This window comes from Rhipicephalus sanguineus, chromosome 10 (genome assembly GCF_013339695.2).
Source record: "Rhipicephalus sanguineus isolate Rsan-2018 chromosome 10, BIME_Rsan_1.4, whole genome shotgun sequence".
Taxonomy (NCBI): domain Eukaryota; kingdom Metazoa; phylum Arthropoda; class Arachnida; order Ixodida; family Ixodidae; genus Rhipicephalus; species Rhipicephalus sanguineus.
In genome coordinates this window covers 149,347,636-149,362,573 of record NC_051185.1, presented here as the reverse complement: position 1 = coordinate 149,362,573, position 14,938 = coordinate 149,347,636, and the positions used below count along the sequence as shown (strand labels likewise).

At 48.2% G+C, this 14,938-nt stretch overlaps 1 protein-coding gene across 1 annotated transcript in view; it reads left to right on the top strand.

Moving 5' to 3' along the window:
* LOC119372571 (POC1 centriolar protein homolog A) overlaps positions 1-9,856 on the top strand; it is an 83,083-nt gene extending 73,227 nt beyond the window's left edge. Inside the window, exons 11-13 of the mRNA XM_037643050.2 lie at positions 449-616; positions 8,637-8,747; positions 9,478-9,856. Coding sequence (XP_037498978.1) covers positions 449-616; positions 8,637-8,747; positions 9,478-9,594 — 396 coding nt within the window. The 3' untranslated portion in view covers positions 9,595-9,856. The remainder of the gene's footprint in view (positions 1-448; positions 617-8,636; positions 8,748-9,477) is intronic.
* Positions 9,857-14,938: the final 5,082 nt, after the last annotated feature.

Sequence of the window (14,938 nt, the reverse complement as noted above, 5' to 3'; positions counted from 1 at the left end):
ATATACAGTGCTGACAAAATTATTAAGGCGAAAACCTTAGATGGCTCATGAAGCATGAAAAGATGCTGTCAACACAAAGTCCAAAAAGAATCATGTGATCATGATTGATGCCATGATGGCGTCACAGATCACCAAAATTTGTGGTATCATCATGGTGACACGTTACGTCGTCATATGATATCATCGCTTCATCGAAGGCGGGCAGATCCTGGAAGAAGGGCGACACCGCGTGAGATGCAGAAAGCTTTAAAGTGGGGTGAGGGGAGAGATCGATACAGTCGACTGTGAAGATAAAGAATAAGAAGGAAAACAGGGCTTAGGCGAACGTATAAGGGACTCTGTGACTTTTTTACATTCTCTCTCTTTCATTTAGTCCACAGTGGCACTCTACGTTAAAGTCAGGCGCAGCTGATAGCTCTGTAATCTTCTTTCTTCGTGCCGGGTGCAGGTGTTCCTGTGGAAGAGCTGTGATACTGAAATCGCAACGGCAGAGCAGTCCGGCAATGCTGATGCTGGCACACGGAGCTGCAGTAATGGCGAACCGGCAACCACGACACCATCCACCAAGCCGGTGGCTGTAGTGCACTCTGTGGCACAAGTTTCTTCTCTGAATCAGGTGTGCGTCACTCTTGCTGTGCACTGGTTTCCTGCCAAAAGAAATCTTTAAGAAAAAATCATATTTGAAGGGTCTGCATTCTGCAGCACTTGAGTGGGTGTAGTGCTGAATACTGAGATGAATGCAAAAAGAATTATCGAAATCGATGCACGGCAACAGATGTTATTAGCCTTCAAACTTCAAAACCTCAGCAGACGACAAGAACAAAACGTTCCCTTTCGCATTTCACTCTCCCACTGACGTCAAAAGCCGGTTCCAATCACCGCGCACCTCTTACTGAGACATGCCGGAAGACGCCTCGTGACGGCCGATGTACAGCGCTTCCAGCATCGTTTTGCAGATGTTTTCAAATTGTCACATTTAAAAACAGAAATTCTTTTGTATCTGAGGAAGTATAAAGAGTGCTTTTGTAATTTTTAGAGCACAGTAGTGAGGCCTATCTGTGACCATATGAATATTACGTGCGACTTGTCGTCTCAAACCACTCAAAATGCACGGCCAATGTCGTCATTCCCACAGGATGAATCGTCGCTTCCGATCACAAAAATAGCCGTTGTGTGTCGCTCTAGTTCAAAAACAATGTGGTTTCTGCATCGAAATAAAATTATAACAGCGTTGTTTTTGGCGTTGCCACTCACGCAACGATATCGGCGCAATTCGCAGTTCGAGAAGAAGCGATGAAAACTGCACCCTTAATTTGTATTGCAGGGCCCCTTTAAGCGTGAAGAATGAAGTCGCATAATCTATCTCCACCTTTTACTGCTCAGCAATTGGCGCTGCTGTTCCTTCCCTGAAATGCATACTTGTGCCTGAAAAGAAAGCCTCCAGAATCACATGGGCGCAGCAATTTCTCTTGCAGTTGGAGCTAGTTTCATGACCAAGAAAAGCTACCAATGCACTATACGTTAACAAAACCAGTGAAATGAAAGTGTATGGGTGACAACCACAGCCTTGCATCGTCTTCTAGAGGTTAAAGTGCTTTAGCAGTGCCAGTAATACCATACCGCTTACACTACAATATTTATGCGCCGTATTTGCGTACCACAGTCCGAAAATTGTTTTAGCTGTGCGAGTTGCTCGATGCACACAGTAACGTGACAATCATGATAGTGGCCAATACAGGTCTTGTGGACTGAAATAGCTCTGTGCCAATCACTAAATAAGCATTTTGCCAAGTGTCCTTGATGTTAAAAAGTTTTAAAGCCAACACATTCGGAATTATGGCACTGCGAAAAATGTACAGCAGCAATGGAGCAGAGTACATTTGTTTACATTATGTGCTGGCCTGTTCGATCTCTTTACTGCCAGATGGCAGTACCTGTCCAAGCCACTCAATCATGTGGTTACAGTGATCAAGTAAAACGCTAACACTAAGAAGCTTGCAGGCAAACTAAAAATGTCTTATATTGTTATGGGAAGAATGGATAACTTAGTGGGTAACAGTATTTAACATTGTGACGATAGGATAGATAAAGCTTATCGCATGCTAACTATGAGGCAACTTTTGCCTAGTGTGCAGCGTACCGTATATGGACGAATGTACTATGCATGTGCCATAGTTTATTTATGGCAAACTAGCACTGCTAATAGATTATAATATGCCCTCAACACTGTAGTCGCAACATATATTCAACTCCTGCAATTTCATTTGGTACTCGCCGAACTCAAAAGTGTAGCCTTTAAGATTGGTGGCCGTTATTGAGAGGAAATCATCACTGGAAAGTGAGTCTGTGCACAACGTAGGCTGACGTGAAATAGACATTTTATCCAAGAATCAAATAGAAATCAATATTGCCACGTGCGTTTCTTTATTACTTTTGCTGTATTCGGTTTTCAGCACAAAAGACTGTCAGTAACGCCTCAGCGCGAACCGCGCCTCATTGTTCCAGAGCCTTCGCGATCATTGTAGATCGTTTTGTTAAGATTGCGCGCAAGACGCGCACACTCGCGCTTAGTCTAGAATGTGCACAAAGACAGCCAGAATAACGCTGGAATATTCGACGGCACATGCTTAAATGCCGACGCGCTTCAGCGCTGGTCAGTTGATCGACGGACGACGCCCTGTTCGCCGCTATCATTGTACAGCGTGTATTGCTGTAGTTCTAGTTCTCAGTTTCTCGGCCACAAGTTCGGCCAATAAACAGTTTCATCCTGCAAACGCCGGCTGCTGTCTTCGTCGACGTCACGACCACGTGACATCTGGTGGAGGTGCTGCTTCCATGATCCGGACGCCCCCGCGAAGCGCTGACCCAAGCCCAAGCCGCGAGGAGGACGACGGCAAAGAAAACCCGGATCGTCGAACTAGCCGCCGGCAGCAAGGACTAAAGCCAGAGTACGGACCTCTTCCCGGCAACGCCAGGCAACCTAACGCCGTGACCTCGACTGTAACGATGACCGACCCAGTAGCTCCAACATCGATCCGGCTGCATCAGCCCCGGGAGCCGCCAACCTTCCACGGGTCGTCGGTCGAAGATCCAGAGAGCGGCTGGAAAGGTACGACCGGGTCGCCGTTTTCAACAATTGGAAAGTGAAGACAAACTACGGCACGTGTATTTCGCGCTAGAAGACACCGCTCGGACATGGTTCGAGAATAGAGAAGCCACGCTGACGAACTGGGACCTTTTTCGCGCCGCATTTTTGGACACCTTCGGCAGCGTCGTCCGCAAGGAAAAGCCGAAACGCTGTTGGAGACCCGTGTACAGCCCGAATGAAAGCATCGGGATGTACACCGAAGAAATGACCCGACGTTCCGGCACGCGGACCCGGCTATGTCAGAAAAAAAGCTTCGTTTCCTGATGCGGGGAGTGAAGCAAGAGCTCTTTGCCGGACTTGTACGCAACCCGCCCAAGACAGTCGCGGAGTTCAGTTCGGAGGCCACAACGATTGAAAAGGCCCTAGAAATGCGTACGAGGCAATACAACCGCCGTATGCCGAGACGAACTACGGGAAGCACATTCGCTGGGCTCCGACGACTTGCGTGAGACGATAAGGGCGGTCGTGCGCGAAGAGCTCCGAAAGATGTTTCCTGCATCGCAATCCCAAGTGAATTCCATAGCCGACGTCGTTCGCGAGGAAATTCAGCATTCGCTGGGAGTTGCTGCACCGCCGCCACCTGCGCCGGAAGCCATGAGCTAGCTGCCGTTGCAGCCATGCTGTCGCTACTCCGGGCTATCACCAACGCCCCGCGCATCGCAGTTCCGTCGCCAGACACCGCGCCACCTCCGACGCCTCCCGCCCGCCTGCACCAAAGCTACACCCCCCGAAAGACCGACGTTTGGCCGCGCCCCGCAACCGCCCGCTGCTACCACGGCGGAGCCGGACACACGAACAACCCCCGCCCGCTGCCAGTACGACAGATGGGGCTACGCGGATTCGCCGTCAACGCGCCGCGCCCGCAGCCAGGCGAACGGCCTCGCGACATCGACGACTACCTGACCGGAACACAGTGGCAAGAACGACGACCTTCCCGCTCGCCGTCGCCCGGCCGCTACATGTCACCGCACCGTCGGCAGCACACTGGCCCAAACCGGGGCCGGTCGCCTAGCCCGTATCCGGGAAACTAAGGGCAGCAACCGATGGAGGTGCGGTTGCTGTGCGACGAAATGCCGAAGATCCTCCGCGGCCGCCGACGACGACTACGCGACGAGACCTGCCGAACACGACGCGAAGCAGACGAAGCCCTGACGACGAAACCTCGGTCCCTGAAGAAGACCTGTCGACGCGACGTACAAGCAGCGGGACAAGCCGACCTAGCCGTGACCCGACGCCGCGATTTAACCGCAACGCAAGACAGACGGATTAGCGACCTCGACGTACTATTCGACGGCCACAACGTCACCGCTCTCGTCGACACTGGAGCCGACTATTCCGTCGTCAGTGGACCATTCGCCCAAAAGATTTGAAGAAAGTTAGGTACCGCTTGGCAAGGGCCCGAAATCCGGACCGCTGGGGGCCATCTAATAACTCCGGCTGGAGTCTGCACCGCAAGAGTCACCATCAATAACCGGACTTATCCTGCGAGCTTTGTAATCTTACAGCATTGCTCCAGGGATGTGATACTTGGGATGGACTTCCTAAGCCACCACGGCGCCGTCATCGATCTGAGATCTGAGTCAATAACACTAACCTCAGAAAAAGCGCTGCCGCCACACACGACGCCAGGAAACCCCGTGTTGAATGTGATAGAAGAACACGTCACCATTCCGCCTCTCTCCAGCATCATCATTTCCGTCGGAACTCAAGAACCCGCAGACCTTGAAGGTGTCATCGAGGGCGATCAGCACCTACTTCTGAACCGTCAGATTTGCGTCGCAAGAGGCATAGCCGAGCTGCGTGATGGCAAAGCTAAGGTAGTGCTGACAAACTTCAGCCACGAATATAGGCACCTCAACATTGGTACGACGGTCGCCTACATCCATGAATTCGTGGATGCCAGCAGTTCTTTCGCCCTCTTCGATGCTACTGAACCTGCTTCGACGGATCGACGAAACCAACCCGATTTCGACGTCAACCCGAGCCTCCCGAAGCACAGGCAGACCAGCTAATAGCCCTGCTCCTACAATTCAAGGACTGCTTCTCGTCGTCGTCAAGAATTCGACAGACCCCAGTCGCGAAACATCGCATCATAACAGAAGAAAGTGCCCGACCAATCCGTCAGAGCCCGTACCGAGTTTCGACGCGAGAACGCGAGGCCATCAAGAAACAGGTCGACGAAATGCTACGCGACGACATCATCCAGCCGTCCAAGAGTCCGTGGGCGTCACCTGTGGTGTTGGTGAGGAAGAAGGATGGAACCCTACGTTTTTGCGTCGACTATCGTCGCCTGAACAAGGTCACGAAGAAGGACGTGTACCTCTCCCACGGATAGACGACGCCCTAGATCGACTCCATAACGCCAAGTACTTTTCGTCGATGGACCTCAAGGACCGGCTACTGGCAAATCGAAGTAGACGAGAGAGACCGAGAAAAGACTGCCTTCATAACACCAGACGGCCTGTTCGAGTTCAAGGTCATGCCCTTTGGTCTTTGCTCGGCACCCGCAACTTTCCAACGTGTCATGGATACAGTGCTGGCTGGCTTGAAGTGGCAGACTTGCCTCGTGTACTTGGACGACGTCGTTGTGTTTGCCTCAAACTTCGACGAACACCTACGGCGGCTTGAAGCTGTACTTCAAGCAATAAAGAGCTCCGGACTCACCCTGAAGCCAGAAAAGTGTCGCTTTGCGTACGAGGAACTTTTGTTCTTGGGACACGTGATAAGCAAGTCCGGAGTACGCCCTGACCCCCAGAAGACAGTCGCCATCGCTACATTCCCGCCGCCTACCGACAAGAAGGCCGTGCGTCGATTTCTTGGCCTGTGCGCCTATTACAGGCGGTTCGTCAACAACTTTGCCCGCATCGCCGAGCCACTTACTAACCTTACCAGGACCGACGTCGAGTTCAAGTGGGAAACGCCGCAGCGGGAAGCATTTCAAGAACTAAACGACGCCTGCAGACGCCTCCGTTACTCGCGGCATTTTGACGAATACGCCCAACGGAAGTGCACACCGACGCAAGCAAGGTAGGACTCGGCGCCGTTCTGTGCAGAGGACTGACGGAGTGGAAAGGGTAATCAGCTATGCTAGCCGGTCGCTATCAAAGGCGGAAGCAAACTATTCTACGACAGAAAAGGAGTGCCTTGCCATAATTTGGGCTACAACAAAGTTTCGCCCCTACCTTACGGCAGGCCCTTCAAAGTTGTGAGCGACCACCACGCCCTGTGTTGGCTAGCTAACTTGAAGGACCCTTCAGGTCGTCTCGCACGATGGAGCTTGAGACTTCAAGAATTCGACATTACCGTCGTTTACAAGTCCGGAAGAAAACACTCTGACGCCGACTGCCTCTCTCGTGCCCCCGTGGAACCGCCGCCGCAAGACGACCAGGACGATGACTACTTCTTGGGAACCATAAGTGCCGACGACTTCGCTGAACAACAGCGATCCGACCCGGAACTCAGAGGCCTTATGGAATACCTCGAGGGCAAGAACGCCGTCGTTCCGAAAGTGTTCAAGCGAGCACTGGCGTCGTTTTTCTTAGGTACGGCGTTCTCCGAAAGAAGAACTTCTCACCGAATCGAGCCAAGTACCTTCTCGTGGTGCCTTCAGGATTGCGGCCAGAAGTCCTCCAGGCCCTGCACGACGACCCGACAGCAGGACACCTCGGTGTTTCCCGAACGCTGGCAAGAATACAGGAAAAGTACTACTGGCCGCGCCTTGCCGCCGACGTCACTCGCTACGTAAGGACATGCCGAGACTGTCAGCGACGCAAGACACCGCCAACAAGACCAGCGGGCTTTCTTCAGCCGATCGAGCCACCTCGGCGACCGTTCCAGCAGATCGGGATGGACCTCCTGGGACCGTTCCCAACGTCGACTAGTGGTAATAAGTGGATCATCGTAGCTACCGACTACCTGACCCGTTACGCCGAAACAAGGGCCCTACCTAGAGGCAGTGCCGCCGAGGTAGCGAAGTTCTTCGTTGAAGACATCGTTCTGCGTCATGGCGCCCCAGAGGTCCTGATCACCGACAGAGGTACGGCGTTTACTGCGGAACTAACTCAGGCGATCTTGAGGCACAGCCAGACAAGCCACCGCCGGACCACTGCCTACCACCCTCAGACCAATGGCCTCACCGAGCGCCTAAATAAGACCATCGCCGACATGCTGGCCATGTATGTCGACGTTGAGCACAAGACGTGGGACGCCGTCCTTCCGTACGTGACCTTCGCTTACAACACGGCCGTCCAAGAAACGACGCAGATGACGCCGTACAAGTTGGTCTACGGAAGAAGCCCGGCAACGACGCTCGATGCCATGCTACCCAACGTCACCGACGAAGAAAATCTCGACGCCGCCGCTTACTTACAGCGCGCCGAAGAAGCACGACAGCTCGCCCGCCTACGGATCAAGAACCAGCAGATGACTGACAGCCGCCGCTACAACCTTCGACGACGCCACATGGAATACAACCCGGTGACCGTGTATGGGTATGGACGCCAATACGCCGACGGGGACTCAGTGAGAAGCTTCTTCGACGATACTTCGGACCGTACAGGGTACTTCGACGCCTCGGCGCACTCGACTACGAGGTTGTCCCTGACGGCATTACGAACTCTCAGCGGCGCCGTGCACGACCTGAAGTCGTCCATGTCGTGCGCCTCAAACCATATTACGCGCGTTAGCAAATCTGAGGACTGTCATTTTGCTTGATTATTGTGCTTTCTTGTGCTTATTGTTTATTGTACTTTGTTGCTTTATTCTTATTTATTGTTGCATGCATCGGCCTGTTCTGTTTAAGCATCGGACGATGCTTTTTCAGAGGGGGGCATTGCCACGTGCGTTTCTTTATTACTTTGCTGTATTCGGTTTTCAGCCACAAAGACTGTCAGTAACGCTCAGCGCGAACCGCGCCTCATTGTTCCAGAGCCTTCGCGATCATTGTAGATCGTTTTGTTAAGATTGCGCGCAAGACGCGCACACTCGCGCTTATTCTAGAATTTGCACGACAGCCAGCGATAACGCTGGAATATTCGACGGCACATGCTTAAATGCCGACGCGCTTCAGCGCTGGTCAGTTGATCGACGGACGACGCCCTGTTCGCCGCTATCATTGTACAGCGTGTATTGCTGTAGTTCTAGTTCTCAGTTTCTCGGCCACAAGTTCGGCCAAATAAACAGTTTCATCCTGCAAACGCCGGCTGCTGTCTTCGTCGACGTCACGACCACGTGACATATCTAGCATTTCATGCGGTCTTACTAGTGCACTGCAATGATTTTTTTTAGGAGTGGTTCAGCACTGGTGGCAGAATTATATTGTGCTAGCACTAGAATGTCTTACAGGAGTCGCATTTGTTATCCCTACGTTTACTTTAATATCTCGATAACTAAAGTGTTGTTGTCTATAATATGGATGGTTTCAAGTGTTAATCTGTCATAACAGTAGAAGCACGTCATTTTGACCATCTTAATGTTCTTTTGCTTGCAGGCCTCCAATGACCATACGCAACAAGTGACTCCTGCCAGTGGATCCAACTTGGAAGCCAAGCTTGACCGAGCAATCAGTCAAATCAGCGCTCGATTAGATCAACTCAGCCAGGTGTGTATCGTAGCAAAATGCTCGGTGTGTAACCTTAACAAATAGGAAACCAAACCAGGCAGAAATTCAGGGAAAGATGGACGTTAAAGTAATGAGTAGTCACTGCACTGATACAGCATCGTCACGGCTAAGGGACTTGCCCTGAAAAAAACAAGCCCCGTTGTCAGAACATTGGCTGCACTCTGTGCTTGCAGTAGGCACCCTATGAGAGCTTACAACAGGATCTTAGAATGCCACTTCACCAGGTTACATTGTGATTGCGCTGTGTGTTCAAGTACTTTTTATTGACATGCCTTGTGGAAGGAGTAATGTACAGATGACACATGCAGTCATTGAGCCTCATGAAATCGCGAGACGAGGAGAGAGTTGTGCCAGCACACTCATACTGTCTCCATCCAAGAAAGAAAGTGATTGTGTTTCATGTGTACACTGTGTTCCAATCAATGCAGATGTAATTAGCTGTTTTCTCTTTTTTTCATGTTCTTTTTTCATTATCGTAATGGCGTCATTCAACGTGGTGTGCAGTCATATGTGCTTATGTGTTCAACAGACAATACTAGTAGGGAGTCGGCACTTGCCATCGTCTTTGTCCCTTGTCGTCTGCTTCCACGTTGTCCGTGAAATGTATGCACAACAATCTAACTCATGTTCGCGTCTTCTTGTTCAGCCACCTAGTATATATATTTGTGATTTGCACCTTTATTATAGCCATGCAACTTCTCTTGTGCAGATCGTGTCCACTTTGAGCTCGAAAGTGTCGGCACTTGAGTCAGTTGTGATGGAGCAACGAAGCACTGAGCCCAAGTCATGTCAGCCAGAGCACAATGGCACCACCTGTGACAATTGAGATCTGTCGTCCGTCCATCATCATCCTCGTTTTAGTGGTTTTTTACAACAAGTTGTCTTGATTAACCAGTGACTACAGTGTACTTCAGTTTTTAGCAGGCGACTGCATATCTTCCAGTTCGTCACCAGTGGCATGTTGTCAGAAAATACCAAGTGTTTTTAATAAATTTTTATCAGATTTTAAAAGTTATTTTTGGGTGCTTTGTGTTCATTTTACTTTTCATAAATGATTTTCGGCTGTAGGCAACAAAGCGAACATTTTTGTATTCTTATTTTCAGTTTTCAGTATGAATACTTAGGTGACATTTGTTCTTGTGAAGCACAGGTTTGTCATATCTAAGAAATATTAAAAATCAGTTGGAAGTCGACACTCTTCTCGCCTTCGTCCACGAACAGTTTTGCGCTGTTGCCTCAGTATCGTGAACAATGAGCTGTCCCAATGTAAAACCTTGTTTCACTATTCAATTTTTCGCTGAATGTCTTACACCAACACTGAATGACAGACGGCATGCACAATTTGCCACATCCAAGCAGAAAGAGAAGATGAAGAAAAAGACATGGCTGACTACTCCGTCATAGGCGCTCTCTTCGGCGACAAACTTACCGCTCATTAATATGTTTCATCATTTAATACCGGCAAACTTGCGAAAAATTCAGCTGTTATGGGTACCAGGCCACTGTGGACTATATTTAAATGAGATAGCGGACTCATTCGCCACAATATCTTAAAGGGGACCCATTACTCCGATTATACCCGATACTGCTTACGCGACAGCAATAAGATTTCGAAATGCGTGTCTGCGTAATGAAATAGGCAAATTTTCATTGGATCAATTCAGCGACTTTGCAAATCTAAGATTTTGCTGGAATAAACAGTGGTGTGTATCACGGCAAGTAGAAGTTACTTTCACCAGACTACGCTGCAGAATTCCGAAGTTGAGTTATTACTTACACAAAGCTGGACTCAGCGCGTCTCCGTTATGTCAGTTTTGTGGAGAAATAGAGACAATGGAGCATTTCTTTTTATTCTGTCACCGGTATTCTAATCAGAGGAAAAGATGCCTCGTCGCTCCCCTTCAAAAGTTAGGATTACAAGTCAATGGAGCTGTGCGAATAGCAAAATTTTGGGTGCGAAGCGAATTCGAATATCGAAGTGTGAGTGCGAATCAAATCGAATATTTTTTCGAATATTTCTCGAATATTTCTAGGATATTTTTCGAATACTTCGAAGCGAAATTGCAGAAAGAAAAGTTAAAGAGGATTCCTAAGCATATTGTTATGAGATAACAACATGAAAGTGCTTCATTTCGCTAGGTTGATGAAGCACTGGCGGGGTGGTGTTTCATAGTTGTCTTATCAAGAATGAGGCAATGTAGAGGCCGAATTGCATTTACATACATGATTTGGTGCAACCAAAGTGTTGCCGACAACACTTTACACGTGATAGGCAAAGATGCCATTTCCTCAGCCTCTCTTCCTCTTTCAACTTCTGTGGAAGCCCAACTGATGTGGCGGACAAGGGTGTGCTCCCTTCAAGTCCGGACTTCTAAATCTGCCTCGTAGACGTCGATATATAAGAACATATGAAATTTTGGATGCTAAAAATCTTCGGCGTTCAATTTTTCGGACTTCCTGCCCAAATTTCAGGCCCAAAACAGCATTAATTGAGCCCCCAACTCTGCCACACCTTTCATCTCCATGTTGGAACCAGCGTTTTCTTGAGTTAATACATTTGCCACCGTAGCAGAGCTTGAAAGGCAGCTTTGCCGCAATACTGGGGTGTCATGAGGTGAAGCATATGGAAAATTTAGGGACCACTTTCAATCGGACGTTGAGTGTGTCTTGGCAAAGTTCGACCGTAATGGAGCTTAAAAGGCAGCTTTGCCGCAATACCGAGGTGTGATGAGGTGAAGCATATTGAAAATCTAGGTACCACTTCCAATCGGACGTTGACTGTATTTGTTTTTGGGAAGTTCGAATAGTAAAATTCCAGTGCGAATCGAATCGAATAGCAAACACTATTCAAAAATTTTCGAAATTTCGAATATTCGCACACCCCTACAAATCAATGTTCCACAAATTTTATTATTTGGTGGCATTACATTAGGTTATAGCCACAGGGAGGTCCACTTTGCAGTGTTTGATTACATACAGGAAACAAAAAGATTACCATGCTAGTTTATATTGGCTTATTTTCAGTACTAATTATAAACCATTGTTACACCCGTCAAACATCACATCTGATAGTCTGACTGTGTGCTGGGCAGAATTTTCAAGTATTAGCTATCTTTTTTTTTTTCTCTTTTAGTCTAAAAGCACATCGTTTATCTTTAGCTTCATAAGTATTTACCTCAAAGATCCTGCCGCCCGATTCTTGGCCCATCACCCTTTGTGGGTGAGCACCATCAGTAAGAGGTCATCCTCATCATCAGGAGTTGGTATAACACGAAAGTGAAACGTGTCTTCACAGAAGTAGTGCTTATTGTGTAGTGATATATGAGAGCTTGTCCAATATCTATTCGTGTTTGGCAGCTATAGCACCGTTTAACGTGGATGCACCCATGTTGACGCCTAGTGGCATGTCTCCATCGCGACAACTGATGACCATCATCATCAGCCTGTCTACGCCCACTGCAGGGCAAAGGCCTCTCCCATGTTCCGCCAATCAACCCGGTCCTGTGCTTTCTGCTGCCACGTTATACCTACAAACTTCTTAATCTCATCAACCAACCTAATTTTCTGTCTCCCCCTCACGCGTTTGCCATCTCTTGGAATCCAGTCAGTTACCCTTAATGACCACCGGTTATCCTGCCGACGTGCTACGTGCCCGGCCCATATCCATTTATTCTTCTTGATTTCAACTATGATGTCCTTAAGCCCCGTTTGTTCCCTGACCCACTCTGCTCTCTTCCTGTCTCTTAAGGTTACACCTATCATTTTCCTTTCCATCGCTCGCTGCGTCGTCCTCAAGTTGAACCCTCTTTGTAAGTCGCCAGGTTTCTGCTCCGTAGGTAAGTACCGGTAAGATGCAGCTGTTATATACCTTCCTCTTGAGGGATAGTGGTAGACTACCATTCATGATTTGATAATGCTTGCCGAATGAGCTCCATCCCAACCTTATTCTTCTAGTCATTTCACTATCATGGTTCGGCTCCGCGGTTACTACCTGTTCTAAGTAGACGTACTCCTTTACAACTTCCAGTGTCTCGCCACCTTCCGCAAAGCGCTGTTCTCTGCCAAGATTGTTCCATATTACTTTAGTTTTATGCATATTAATTTTTCAGACCTACTCTTCTACTCTCCGTATCCAGTTCAGTAATCATGAGCTGTAATTCGTCTCACGCGTTACTCATCAATGCAATGTCATCAGATAATCGCAGGTACTGAGATACTCCCCATTAACTCTTATGCCTAATTCTTCCCAATCTAGGGCCCTGAAAACCTCCTGTAAACACGCGGTGAATAGCATCGGAGAGATCGTGTCTCCCTGCCGTACGCCCTTCTTTATTGGGATTCTGTCGCTTTCTTTATGGAGGACTATAGTGGCTGTGGATCCGCTGTAGATTTCTTCCATTATGTTTATATAGGCTTCGTCAATGCCCTGATTCCGCAGTGCCTGCATGACTGCTGATGTCTCCACCGAATCAAATGCCTTCTCGTAATCTATAAAGGCTATGTATAGGGGTTGGTTGTATTCCGCGCATTTCTCTATCACCTGATTGATAGTATGAATATGGTCTATTGTTGAGAAGCCTGTACGAAATCCTGCCTGGTCCCTTGGTTGATTAAACTCTAATGTCCTATTAATTCTGTTAGCAATTACTTTTGTGAATACCTTGTAGACAACAGACAGTAAGCTGATGGGCCTGTAATTTTTCAGGTCCTTGACGTCCCCTTTGGATCAAGATGATGTTGGCATTCTTCCAAGATTCTGGTATCCTCCCCGTCGAGAGACACTTCGTATACAGGGTGGCCAGTTTTTCTAACATAATCTCTGCACCGTGCTTCAACAGGTCTGATGTTACCTGATCCTCACCAGCTGCTTTGCCTCTTTGCATTCCCTTTAGGACTTTCTTTACTTCTCCTGTCAATGCTGATGGGATGTCGGATTCCTCTGGGCTATTACTGCTTCTTACGTTGTCATCCTGACTGTCTCGGATGCTGTACAGATCTCTGTAGAACTCTTACGCTACCTCAACTATTCTATTCACATTGGTTGTGACCTTGTCTTCCTTGTCCCTTAATGCATACATCTGATTTTCGCCTATGCACAGTTTTGTCTTCATAGCTTTGAGGCTTCTTCCGTTCTTCAGAGCATGCTTAATTCTCTCCATATTATGCTTTCTTATATCGGCTACTTTATGCCTATTGATTAACTTCGAAAGCTCCGCCAGCTCTATTTTGTCTGTTGCATTTGAGGCTTTCATAGCTTGACGTTTCCTAATGAGGTTTTTCGTCTCTTGGGATAGCTTACCAGTGTCCTGTCTAACGACTGTACCCCCGACTTCCACTGCACACACCTTAATGATACTAGTCAAATTATCCTTTATTGCGTCAACGCTAAGGTCGGTTTCCTCGGTTAAAGCCGCGTACCTATTCTGAAGTGAAACTCTGAATTCCTGTACTTTCCCTCTCAGAGGGAAAGTACAGGAGTTTGTTGGGCTAACTGTTGCATTCTTCCTTTTTTTAGTGGAAGTTGTGTGTTGTGGGACTTACCCAATTTCTGTGGCACCTACGTGTTTATGATGATGATAGTTTTCTGATAGGCCGCACAGATTTCTGTGGCACACACCCGTTTCTGGGCTAACTGTTGCCTTCATTTTCAGTGGAGCTGTGGTGAGTAGCGGGATTTACCTAATGTCTGTGGCGCATACCCGTTTACGATGCCCACAAGGGTTACCACAGATCCCGGACATGAAAGGCTCAACCAAGAACAGCTTCCTTCTTAGAAGTTTTTCATGTGAATCGCTTTATTTTTAAGACACACTCGGAGGTAGAAGACGAATCCGAAATCCCCATTCACACAAGTATCACGCAATCAATGTAAAGAAAAATGAAATTTCATCATATGCGATGTGTCACTATTAAAACAGAATGCTCTTGCGATGAAGGCACTGTAGCCGAAATGACGAGAAAGATGGCACATTCTTCCTGATTATGTCCCATCGCCTTATTATGAGAATGCATTGTCACTGCCTTAGGCACACCTCTTTTTCATATCTGATGGCAGCTGCCTACGCAAATTCCACATGACTGGCTTGGTACAAAAGCTTGCCATGTCTTTTCTGCTTTGTATTGCATGCACGCAACAAACCTATTGCTAAGAATGTTCTTGAAAGATATGT